The 12,873-nt window shown below is 43.1% G+C and overlaps 1 protein-coding gene across 1 annotated transcript; it reads left to right on the top strand.

The window, feature by feature from the left end:
* The first annotated feature begins 4,471 nt into the window (after window positions 1-4,471).
* LOC124312104 (repulsive guidance molecule A-like) lies at window positions 4,472-11,421 on the top strand. The gene is made up of 4 exons (XM_046776576.1): window positions 4,472-4,737; window positions 5,443-5,657; window positions 6,574-7,244; window positions 10,211-11,421. The coding sequence occupies exons 2-4, from the start codon at window positions 5,528-5,530 to the stop codon at window positions 11,063-11,065; spliced, it is 1,656 nt and encodes a 551-aa protein (XP_046632532.1). The 5' UTR covers window positions 4,472-4,737; window positions 5,443-5,527; the 3' UTR covers window positions 11,066-11,421.
* The last annotated feature ends 1,452 nt before the right edge of the window (window positions 11,422-12,873 follow it).

The raw sequence follows: 12,873 nt of genomic DNA, 5'->3' as shown, positions 1-12,873 counted from the left end.
ACAAACCGGTATATTCAAGGGACATACAAATGGTACATGCGGGGAAGGGGAAATAAGGATAAACATGAAGCATTCCATGGATATGCTGTTTGTATCTCCCTTATCCTTGGGAGTACGCTTCAGTCATATCCATGGTACATCGCTGTGTTAGTAGGGTCAGTTGTTTTATCCGTGGATTTTCATCGCCTGGTGTTTCATCATGTAGAAATTACACATTTTACAAATATCAAACGCGCAGGTCTACATATAAGAAGGAGAGATATATCTCCGAGGAAATATGTGTAGTACATTTGTTGTTTCCCTTGTTGTTGTTGTTTTTCTCCGGGCGGAGGGAAAGGAAGGAAGAATAATCATCAGCAGCAGCAATTTCAAGCATCTGTTTCATCTCGCTGAGCTTCTTTTTTCCTCCCTCAAAAAAATATAGAGAGAAAATGGGGAAAAAATAACTGTTATATGTGTGTGAGGCCCCCTTTGGCTTTGACGCAAAGGGGGATTTTTCGTTTTTACTTTTATTTTCTTCTTCTTTGAACTGTCAAGTCTGTGGAAGATGGAATAGTGGGCACAGGAAACGCGGCGGAATTGCGTTGCCTTATACATTCAACTGAAAAGTCGGAATAGCTCCGCTCTCCGGGTCGGCATCTTGTTTGATGGCCTCTCTCTTGTGTGAAGAATATTGTAAGGACTACTACTACTAGTACTACGGCACTAGCAAACAGGTTACTATCGTTCCATCTCCCAATCGACCCCTCGCCTATTGAGAGCGAATATTATATTATACAGCCAAGCCAGCCAGCCAGCCGTCTTGTATTCCTTTTTCTCTCTAGACCTTCAATAGACGTACATGTACACTGTACAGTACATACCTCCCCGAATGGGGGTCTACACACACGGCCAATCTATACTACTCCGAAACATTGCTTTTCACACCTTGACGGACCTCCGATTGCCTATGGAGATGTGGGGAGGGAGAATAGAGGAGAAGAAGAATCTTTTAGATGTACATATATATATTCTCCGTGTGTGTCTTCTTCCCTTTTGTTGTATAGAGTGTATACCTCTCATAAATTCTCATCAGAGAGGGGGTTTTGGACGAAGAAGAAAAAAACGACTCTCAGGTCATTTCTTTTGTGCGTATAGGCCCTTCGAATCCTCGCGGTTCTGGTGCACTTACCAGTTACCCCCCTCAATTTTATTTTATTTTATTTTTCAGCCGTCTATGAAATTTTTCTTGGGGGAGAGGAAAAAAAAAAGATAAAAACTGAAAGCTCATGAAAAAAAAAAAAGAAAAAAAAAAACTCATTAAAGCAAATTAGAAATATCCAGAACCGGGTAGTAGTTTATAAGAGACTCTATAGTGGTGTAGTATAGTAGAGATATGGGGGGCTCTTCCAATTTGTTCGTTTCGAGCACAAGATAGTGCGCTATATAGCTTATTTGGCTGTGCTGCTGCTGCTGTTAACATCGCTAGAGAGAGAGAGAGAGTCCAATCAACCACTTTGTTACCAAAAGCGCCCACCACCACCAGCGCACCGAAAGAAACCCCACAGCAGGGCGACACTCTTTCTTTCTTTTTCTCGTTTCCTGTGCAATTAACGTAACTTCATCATGTGATAAACCACCGCAAAGAAAGAAATTTCCAGGGTTTTCTTCTTCTTCTGGTTCCCTCCACCAATTTATACACCTTTTTTTTTGTGTTTTTTTATTATTATTATTTCCACATTTTATTTCCTTTTATTTCTTTTCATTGTGTGTCGTTTCTTTCATTCTTTCGGGCGCAACGTGCGGTCTGGCCGCCACATACATTACACGATTATTTAACTCTTTTTTCACTATACGTACGCATATATAGTCTCTTTTTTGAAATGATTACGTGAGTTCTTTTTACCGAATTTTAATGGCAATTAACGGCCGATTGAAACATGAAAATTTCCTTTTTTGTTTTAAAAAAAAACAAAATGTGTACAAGAAAAAAAAAGACGCCGGAGGATTTTTCTTGTATTTCCGAAGGTTCCGAAGGAGACGCGATGATATTCACATGTGTTTTTCCAAGGTGGCGAGCCTTGTCGGAATGTTTAAGAAAAACCGTTTGAGTCTCTCTCGTCCAGCAGCCAGCAGGCTGTGTTAAAGTTTTGTTCAAGTTTCCCTCGACTTCCTACACACACACACACACACACCCTGGCTCATTGGGAATAAGGGGAGGAGGGACGTGTCAAACATCGAGGACCCGAGATTTTCTCCGATGGAAAAACATCATGCTGGACCCCAAGAAGAGAACTAGGAGGGGAGAACAAGTGCCGATGAAGAGGATTTTTCTTTCTTCCTTTTTTAAAATGCTTTTCTTCTTCTAGTAGAGGGGGGGGGGGGCCCTTACTTCTTCTTTTAGGGGGGAACTTTCAGCTCAGCCCCCCACTCCGCCCCCTACAAGAAGAGGATCCCGACCAACATCTGGTGTTGGAACTTATTTTTCTTCTCTCGGACTCGGTTCAGGAATCAAACACGATCGATCTCAAAAAGAAAAAAAGACAAGAAATAGAAAAAAGGGAGGCCTATATAGTTGACTGACAGTTGATTTGAGCATCCAACAAGTTTCCAAAAAATAAAATAAAATAAAGAACAAGCCCCCAAAAAATCAAGAGGGGCGACCGAAAGTGGTCGGAGAGCTATTATTTGATTTTGTACTACACTCGAGTTGATAGTAGCATATCTGTAGAGTAGAGATAGGAGTCTTGTACGGCCCCTCCTAATAATATTGACACGAGACAACGGCTAGCCGAGATTGTTAAAAGAACTGATGGAGCGTGCAGCACTTGCTGAAAAACACCTACGCACACACGTAGCAGGGCCAAGAGAACGAGGTTTTCTTTTCTTTTTAAGTGCGCTCTAGTCCAATATAAACACTTAAAAAAAAAAGAAAAATCAAAATTTCATTTTTGTGTTGGATGAGTTTCAATTTTCCCGCTCCTTTTAAAATTATTTTCTTGGAAAAATCAAAAATCAAAAGGAAACGAACGAAGGCGCGCGTGCAGTGGGCGGTTTGATTGCTGCTGGCAGAGACGCAATAATTCAATTCCCGGAAAAAATAAAACCCACCCAATTCCAATTTTTCTGATTGATTTCGTCAGCGGGAAAAGAAGAAAATTTTCAAACGAGAATATTACGTAAGATATTCGGATTTTCCCCCACGCCAAAGTCAAGTGACGGTTGCCGGACTTTTTTTTTGGGTTTGTTTTACACTGTGTGTGTTTTATTATCAATGTTCGTGATGATGGCGACAGAGATAGCCAGAGCCGGCTGCTGGCACGTACTTGTGTGTGCACTCTCGTTTAAGTCTAATATCTCCTTTTTTTTCATTTTTTAAATTAAATTATCCCGTTGAATGAAAATAAGAAAAATGATTAGAGTTGTGGCTGTGCTGGCCGGCTGTACACAATTTCGTTCCGGGTTTCCGAGTTTCTAAATGAAAAACATTTCCTTCTATTTTCGAGTTCATTTATATATCTGGTACCCTTTTCCTTCTTTTCCTTCTTCTTCTTTTTACACTTTGAAATGAGGGAAATAAATCGAAAGAAAAAAGGGGAAAAAAGAAAGCAAGAAAAACGATCATTCGTTATCTGCAACGGTGGTGGTGTCAAGGTGCGTTGCTCTCTGTGGCGAATCGGGAAACCGTATTCTCTTCTTTCATTTCTAATTTACCTTTTGGTAGAGGAAAAATAAATTTTTTGGGAGAGAAGAATAAAATAAAATCCCATTTCACCCCCTCCTCCGTTTACTGATGAGAATTAAATCTAAAAAAGGGGGGGAAAAGAAAAAAAAAAGGGAAATAAAACACGAGCCGACAAGGTAGACTACAACGAAAATGGTTATTCGTTTTCTCACCTGGGTCCCTTCTATACTCTCGCCGATGGTCTTCCTTATAATTCCACCCCACCACCACCTCACTCTGGAGGGGGTTCGCTTCTTCTTCTTCTTCTTATATTGCTCCGCCATTTATTATCCCCAAAGACTCTTTGAAAAACGGGGCTGTCCGATCGAACAGTTTCCCTCGTTTCTTTTCCTTTTTTTTTCATGAAGAAAGAAGCGGCCAACAAGAAGAAGAAGAATATATATTTTTTCCTTTCAAAGAAAAAGGGGGGAGCCCTTTAGGAGTCGAAGATCATGGCCGCCAGAGGGCATGTCTTCAGAGAGAGAAGATTCCACACACACAACAACCGAACCTTTTTTTAAAATAAAATAAAAAAAGAACCTTTTTTCTTTATTTTTCCTTTTTTCAAAAAGTTCCGCGCTTAATACCAAAAGGAGCAGCCCCTATTGTACCGCCCTTTTTTAGGGAGGGTGGTAGGGACCCCTGGCGGAGTTCCCTCGAGCTAAATCATGACCCAGCTACATTGACCAGTTGGCGAGCCTATATTTTTGACTTGTTCACTATAGCGCCCCAGGCCACTACCGACTAGTCTATACACCCGGGCCCGACCCACAACCGCCATTAGTCTTGGAGTGAATCTTGAGCGAGTGAGACGTGCGTGTGTTTTGTTCTCTCTCCACTTTTTTCAAAATAAGTTTCTTCTCTCTCATTTCGCGCTCGAAAATTTATCGGAAAAATATAAATTTCTAGTTCTTCGACTAATAACGTTCGCACACCAACATTTAAACTGTTTGATACATTTGATTTGAAACTCGGATTACTTTCAACGTCACGATCACGATAGAAGGACACGAATCAACTCATGGAAGACCGATGTAAGTTATATATTTCTTTCAGTCGCAGCACCGGGGGCTCTCTCTCTCTCGGTGTGTAGCACCTCGTGTGTGTGTAGAGAATCAAAATAAGGAAAAACATGGTTAGAGAGAGAGTTCAGTTCTCTCTCGGGCGAATGAAGGCCACACACTCACTTGTGTAGATGAACGGAATGTTGTGGAGCCTTTTTGTGACCGAAAAAAGATAGCGAAAAAATAACTTTCTAGTTTTGATTTCAACTTTGTGTTGTAATTTGATTTCGATTTGTCTTCAAATGGGAGGAGGAGAAGGAATTGGCACATTTTTGTGTGTCTGTTCAACTTTGAGGCCATCACGTGTTTGTGCGTAGTTTTCACGATCGGCTGCCAACTCGGTGTGGGTGTGTGTGTGTGTTGGATTGTTTTGATTTTGTTTTTCTTCTCCCGTCAGACAGACAGACTTGGGTTTCTTGTTTTCATTTCGTTGCTGCTAACTCAGATAGAAGAAAATTCGCAGAGTTTAAAATTTCAAAAGAAAACAACATTTTGTTGGCAACGTGTCAACGTCAATAATGGAAAAAACCGTCTGGTCCGGTCGTGTGATGTGACGATGATGTTTGTCGGGAGTCTCAAAATTTGTGGAACTAAAATATTATAAATGAAGAGCAAGTTGTTTTTGAAATTGTGCGATGATTATTAAGTTAATTATTTCGTGATTGATTGTAACAGATGGCGCCCTAGTCGTTTGGCATCAGCAGCCGGGACAACCGGATCGAGTTTTGCTGATGGACGTTCCATTGCAGTTCGTCTAACGATGGCCTGGACTCGATTAACGCCGCCAATGTTTTCCCATTTTCTCGTCCGCCCGCGACGTCGACGACGACGAAGCATCGCCACCACCACCACCACCGCCTCTTGTCTCTTGGCACTAGTCATGATGATTGGTAAGTTATTCATTTCCTCTGGAAATTTCTGGGATGCTGGGAACAAAATGAAAAAGGGAAGAAAAACGATGGGAAATTGTAAGAACTTGTCCTCCTCCTCCCCCTCACTGTGTCCATCCATTGACCCTGGTCATTTGTGTAGAACCATTTCAAGTTCCTCTCCTACCCTGTTGTGGATCCTCTTTCTTCTTCTTTTTTAAAACTCTTAAAATCGATTTCGAACCTCAAAAACCCCTAGCTACAGACTCCTCCTCCTCCGTTTTGGGATTTTCTTCGGGGTCCCCCCCTCCTTATTGTACTTGAAGATGGACGCGCGATAGTGGGCTCTCAAATAAAATGGAAAATGGAGAGAAGGTGTTGAGGTGGTCATTCTTGTGTCCATTTCTTTGTGTACCAGAAGGAGGAAATCCGTTATTATCATTGGCTGGGCCCTTGTTTTCTCACCTGTTTTACTTTGTCTCCCCCCCCTTTTACTTTTTTGAAAAACTTTTTCATTTCATTTCATAATCCCTGGGACTAAAGAAGCTCCCCAGTTTCTTTTTTGGAAAGATTCATTATCCCTTTCTCTGCTAGTCCCTCAAATTCCTGATCCTGGTACACTACGGGAAGCCTAGAGAGAGAACAAGAGAAGAGAAAGACCCGGAGAAGATTAACTATAGATTCCCTACTGAATTCCATCTATAATTCTTTATTTTACCTGGGTCTTTTTGGGCATGGAGAAGAGAAGAAGAAAAAAGAGAGATCGAGGAAAAGGAGGAGGGAAACGGCCAGGGGGAGAGAGAGAGAGAGAATGTTGAACCCACCTCCTGTTGTGCAGCTCCAAGATCCTCCAGTTGTCCCAAATAGTTGCATTTCTGTTCCTTTATTTTTTTAAATATTCATTTTTTCCTTTTTATTTCCTTCATGAAACAAATAGCCATGTGGAGCGGAGTAGCGGAAGGCAGCAGCGGTTGCAAGGTGGATAGCTGCACTCGGCAATTCCAGCAGGCGGCCATGGCCAGCGGCGTGAGACGTGGATCGGCAGCGTTTTGCGTCATCCTGCGCCAATACTCTGATTGTCTCCGATCAACGGCTCGATCCTGTCGCGGACACTTGGCCTACCACTCGACCATCACGTTGGTGCAGAACTGGAACGGAGATTCCAATTGTTCCTACGTGGGTGGGGCCGGTGCCGGAGGAGCCCCAGCCATCTTCAAGGACCGTCCTCGCAATCACGACCATCATTCGTCCAAAGTGGAGGACTCGTCGTATTCCAACGAGAAAACGGTGACGTCTTCATCTGCCGACCGGACGACGAGCCTGGAACCGACGGCCCGCGTCTACGTCCGCCCAGAGAAGCCGCCCAGCAGTCTGCCCATCACGGGCACCAGTGTCGTCATGGAAGGCAGCCCGTCGTGCACCTACCAGGGCCGCCCCGAAGTGACGCATTGCAGTTTCTATGGCGACCCGCATCTTGTGACATTTAACGGAGATTTTCAAACGTGCAAAGTGGCCGGCGCCTGGCCGCTCATCGACAACGCTTATTTGGCCGTCTCCGTGACCAACGAAGCCGTCGTACCCGGATCCTCTGCCACGGCTACCACCAAGGTAAACACCAGAACTTCTTACCAGCCGAAAATTTAGCTGCCGATTTCTACAACGCAGTTATACAATAGTACCTACCTACCTATAGCCTTGTTGGGTTATGCCTGACTGCCAATAGGAGAGGGAGGAGAGGAGGATCGTGGGCTTTAATAGCCCCCATTTTATTTTCAGGTTTTCTTTTTCCCTTTTTGTTGACACTTGAAATGGAACGAGAAAGAAAAGTTTTGACGCAAGAATTTTTACCAAGAACTTTTTTGGCTGTTGTTGTTGTTGGGTTGTTTTTTTCCGGGGCCAAAAGAAAAAGCGCAGGCTGTCGTGACTAAGCATTTAACTTTTTTTTAGCCCAGGTTAAATCCCCTTTTTCTCCGTTATTCATCGAGTGCCGGTCATTAAAATGTAAATTTCCCCTCTCCCTTTGAAAAGAGGAAAAAGAAAAATGGTTGCTCGTCTCGATTATTGCGTAACCCGATCGACACGGATTAGTCAGAAAATTGTTTGAGCGGATGCAGGAAAAATCACGTCACTGGTGTGTATGTGTGTTATCTGCCTTCCTCCGTCACCCCAAATTGCGACCAACGCAAAGTCGTCGTCGGGTTGAGACATTCATTTGCGTTTAAACGGTAGTTGGGTCCGACCCCGAAATTACAGTTGTTACTTTCTTCTTCTTACTTTTCTTTTTACCCTTATTTGATATTTTTATAGACGTGGGGTCCGCGTGTAATTCAAAAGGGGACGGACTGGTCTTAACACGGTCGGAACTCCGCCTTCAGGTGATGTCGGTGTGAGGGGAAAAAAGAGACAACAAATGTTTCACCAAAAAATTACCAAATTTCTAACGTAGTAGTAGAGAGACCATATCTGTGTGGGTTATAACTAAGCGAGTCAAAAAAGTTTAAAAAAAACAGTTGTGGCGTGCTGTGGCTTCCCGTCGTCTGGTTCCCTCGGTTCTTGTTCACGAAAAAGACCTGGCCTATTGTTCTCTAGCCGTAGGGCACAAATCTTTGAAGAAGAAAAACTTCTTCTTCTTCTTCTGCTGCTGCTGCTGCCGTACCCCAGAAGGTATATATATATAAAAACCCAAAGGAAAGAAGAAATGGTGGCTCTCACCTCGAGGCGGAGGGCATTAATATTCAACGTGTATCTTCCACAAATCCCCCCCTTCTTTCTTCTTCTTCTTTTTTGAAGAAGAAGAATAAAAGATTGTCGACTGGAATGAATATCATCGTAGATTGCATTGATAATCATTGCTTCGGCCTTTTTTCTTTCTTTCTTTCTTTCAAATTCTCATCTTGTCGAAATAACTGGTTTCTCCTATTTTATTCTTCTCCCATTCGGGTAGTTGTTGTTGTTACAACCCGCTTGATTTCGCCACCAATTTTGCGCCCGGCTCATTGTGCAATAGTGTTGTTTCTCTTCGAAATTATGGATAGGTGGGTGTGGGGGATAAGGATAAGAGAAACCAATTATCCTCGATTCTTGTTGCGCTAGTGTCTTTTTTTCTTTCTTTCTTTGCGCTGGGAGAAGATAAGAAGCGACGGCTTGTCGTGCGATAATAACGGCGCGCATCGCGTGAAAATTGGGTACCCGCTATGTGTCTAATCCCTCCACCGGACTCGACCGACTCGTCTTTGGGTCTAATCTTAATATGGTCAAAGGTATTTCAGACATTATATGAGAGAGAGAGAGAGAGGATGTCGTTTTCTTCTTTTTCTCGTTTGATTTCCCCACACACAGTGAGGGAACGCGCCGAACAGGACGGGCGATCGGTCACATTGTATAGTTAGTGGCAAAGAAGAAGAAGAAGAGATATTTATTTTCCTTTTGGCACGGATACAACAAAACAGGGATGGAGGTGGTAGACGTCTCAGAAGAACAGGTTTCTTCTTTTTTGTTTCCTTCTTCTTTTCCTTCTGGTTGGAAAGAGAAGAGAATGAGAGACACGGGCTTTAGGCTCGAGGGGCGAATGAACTGTGGAAAGAAGAAGAAGAAGAAAAAGATGAGGAGGAGGCTGGATGGCCTGGTAGTAGGAAAGAAAAATAGGAAGGGCCCTAGCTCTCTACATGTAGACAAACGCCATGTGTTTGAGAGAAGAAACGACCTTGGCCATAGCTGTCACTCTGTGCCTCTCTGGAAAGAAGGAAAGAAAGAAAAAAAGTTTCATATTTTATGTATTTCCAAAGAGAACGGAGGAGAAAAACACGCACGCACAATAAGAAAAGAAAAGAGAAAAAATCCTGACCAGTTTTTCTTGTTTTCAGAAATTAAATTTGTTTTGTTTTTTCAAGATTTATTCGTCTCAAATAAATCTGGAAACGAATGAAAGAAGGAGAGAAAAAAAGGGGAGGAAATCTCGGGTGTTTTATCAATGCCACGATTAATTTCTCTTTTTCCCGATCGATTCGTTCGTTCGTTTTCTTGGTTGTGAGCCGGGCGGGCTTTTTTGGGCCGATAAGAGGTGACGCCTAGTATATACCCTACCCGTTAAAAATTTCTTTTTCTTAAATGGAAGGAATAACAAGTGCGAGAAGTGTCGACTTAAAACTCTTACAATCCCCTATCGCCCCCATTATTCCCCGTTTATTTCGAAATTCCAATTTGGCAACAAGTTATTTTTAGACCTTCCAAGTACTTTGTTTCATTTCCAAGCGTCAAACAATCCCACCCAAAAATTTGAATGAAATGTTGAAATTGCGCATTGGGTTTGAAGGCATTCCAGAAGGCGGGAAATTTAAATTTTGTTGTTATGCGGATCACTTGACACCATTTTGCGCACACCTGAACATTTTCCGCGTCTGAAAAAGGAAACGCTTCAAGTGGGCCGCGCGCTCTTTTGACGTTTGGCCCGTTATTGGCCCATGTGTGTGTGCGCACTTACTGGTGCTTGCTAGTGTATAACTTGGCGAGCGAGTTACGACGTGCCCTACTAACAATCAGTTTTTTGTTTGTCTTTTGGCGTTCTATTTCTGTAGATCACCATCATCATCAAGGGAGGCTCGGATTGTGCGCCGGAACGGACCTACGAGGCGGCAGTCGACTCGGTTCCGGCTTCGTTTGTTGACGGCAGCCAGTGGGGCGGACCTTTGCCGCCCGGAAGCAGCGGATTGCCGTCCTCGGCTTTTGAGCATTTGGTTCCCGTCAGGATCGTCGAGAAGGAGCCCGGCCGGCACGTCGAAATTCACGCCAGACATTTGGGCGCGACGCTGATTGTTCGCCAAGTCGGACGCTATTTGACGTTCGCCGCCAAACTGCCGCGTGAAATCGCTCTGCAAGGGGCCGGACGGGAAGGTCTTCAACTCTGCGTCAAGGGCTGCCCGGCGTCGGAACGTATCGACGTCGGCACCGTCCTCCTGGGCAGCGGGCACGGCCGTCATCCCAGCATGCCATCTAGCGGGCGATTTTACCGCTCGCAGACGAGCGAGTCTCCGTCGGCCCTGGTGAAGGGCATGACCCGCGACGCGGCCCTGGCCCTCTGCCGTGAATACAATCTGACGGATTACTACCTGGACTCGTGCATGTTCGATCTGATGACCACCGGAGATCCCAGTTTCTCTCTGGCCGCCAGCCGGGCGCAAGCCGATTACTTTTCCTTGTTGCCCGACGCGGCCAATCGACTGGCCAATCGGACGTGGCCTCTGGGCGCTTCCGGCTCTTCTCCGTCATCTTCGACAGCTTCGAGGGACAGCCTCTCGTCGTCGGCCTCGTCCAGCACTGCCCGCTCACTTCTTCTGGTCGGAGAAGTCCACGGACCGGGTCGGCCGTCCAGCCTGGCAGTTTGTCTGCTGGTCGTTTGGAGTTTGATGAGCTTATGGAACCCGTTGCGGTGATACCACATGAAGAAATTAACACAAATTAATTAATGTACAGTCTCATCGTCGTCGTCGTCGTATACATACAAAAGGAAAAGAAACACAATTTGTTTTGCATATATATATATGTATGTTTGATATGCATTATATATATATATAAATATATATGATATATAACATTATTGGACTCGTAGAAAGTCGTCTGTACAAAATATCAAGAAATTTCGTCCGTACCAAAACATTTGCCCCCATAACCCCAACCCACCTCCCCCCCCCCCCCCCCAAAAAAAAAAAAAAAACATCTCTGTCTCCCTCAAAACCGTGTTTTATTTGCCCGGCCAATTTTTCGTTGTCGTTGATATCGAAATAAATAAGAAATGAATAATAACAAAATTCAATTGAAAAAAAAAAGTTACCAATTGTTTTGAGTTGAATTTTTCTTAACTTTATTTAATTTTTTTTATTTGGTTCATTGTGGCAGTTTCCCACAAGATTTTTATTCTTGTAAATTGACACTAGTGGCCACGAACAGCAATTGAATGTCGACGATATTTGAACGGTCGTCTTTTAATGATTGGCTCGTCTAGAATTCTATAGCTCGAGAAAACGAAACGGGGGAACAAAAAACAAACAAATTTCAACTTTTGGTTTCCTTCTTGCCACTTTTTATTGATTTCCTGCCCAGTTTATTTGTACGCCATTATTCCTTCTAGAAATAAATAAAAAAAATAATAATAATTTAAAAAGAAAAAAAAAGATTCCCGTGACCGATTCCCTCCCCAAAAAAGGCGATCGTTTATTTTTAAAGAATTTCATTTTTTTCCTTTTGTGTGTAGATTTCAAAACATGTTTGATGCCATCAAGATGGCGCAACTTAAAAAAAAAAAATCTTCGGGATGCGACGTGACCGCGGGAAAAATGAGGAATGGCTTTTGTGGTGTGTTTACAATTTTTTCCCCCGTAGCTTTGGTCCCCCCCCCCTCTCTCCATTTTCATTCTTTTGATTAATACTTTTTTTTTGTGTTTGTTGTTTCGTTTTTGTTTTGTTTTATTATTATTAGATGCGGAATTTTTTAAGAGACTTTGGCATATCTCCTTAAATAGACGGGGGGAAATGTGATAAAATGCAATTTCGAAACCCGACAGTCTCACACACACACACACACACACACACACACGTGTGCGCATGTAAGTAAATAAATTGACTGGATGCGCATCAAGCGATGGAGGATATGTCCAATTTCCTTATTTTTATTTTATTTTTTATTTTTTTAAAGAGAAAACCGCAGATAAGATAAACGATAACCCACCACTGAGCCTTTGATGACTGCACCAGCAGTTGCCTATTAAACACATGGAAAAAGTCTGTGGAAAATAATAAAAATAAAAAAAAAGAGTTATACATTTCAAAAGAAACGGTTTCAACATTTGTGCCAAGAGCCAAACGGATGGATTGCACCCCAGAAAAGAAAGAGATCTCGAATTTCACCTCGCCTTGGCATTGATTAAGAGAGGGAGGAGAACAAACTGGAAAAACAACGTCAGGCTTCAATTATTTCCCAGATTTTTGGTTTTAAAAAGAAGGAGAGAGGTGAGTTGTGTAAGGCGACTCCATTCAATAGTTGCCTCCCCATCTAGGAGAGAGGGGGGAGTTGGAGAAAAAAAGGAAACTCCTTTTATTTGATGATATCCGTCTCTCCCTTTTTTCCCCTGTGATATCCCCCCTCCGTCGTGGTGTCGACACGTACCTATACACACGTCGACATGTGTAATGCATAATCAGGTGCTACGGGGCAGTTCCTGGGCTCTTTATGGAAGCCACTGAA

Source organism: Daphnia pulicaria, chromosome 8 (genome assembly GCF_021234035.1).
Source record: "Daphnia pulicaria isolate SC F1-1A chromosome 8, SC_F0-13Bv2, whole genome shotgun sequence".
In the NCBI taxonomy this organism is placed as follows: domain Eukaryota; kingdom Metazoa; phylum Arthropoda; class Branchiopoda; order Diplostraca; family Daphniidae; genus Daphnia; species Daphnia pulicaria.
This window is presented reverse-complemented; position numbering and strand designations above follow the sequence as displayed.

Bases quoted from the DNA above. Each gene is read 5' to 3' on its own strand.
- LOC124312104 (XM_046776576.1), top strand. From the start codon at position 5,528: ATGGCCTGGACTCGATTAACGCCGCCAATGTTTTCCCATTTTCTCGTC. The intron at 5,658-6,573 runs GTAAGTTATTCA...TGAAACAAATAG, and splicing joins GGCACTAGTCATGATGATTG to CCATGTGGAGCGGAGTAGCG. The intron at 7,245-10,210 runs GTAAACACCAGA...CTATTTCTGTAG, and splicing joins CTGCCACGGCTACCACCAAG to ATCACCATCATCATCAAGGG.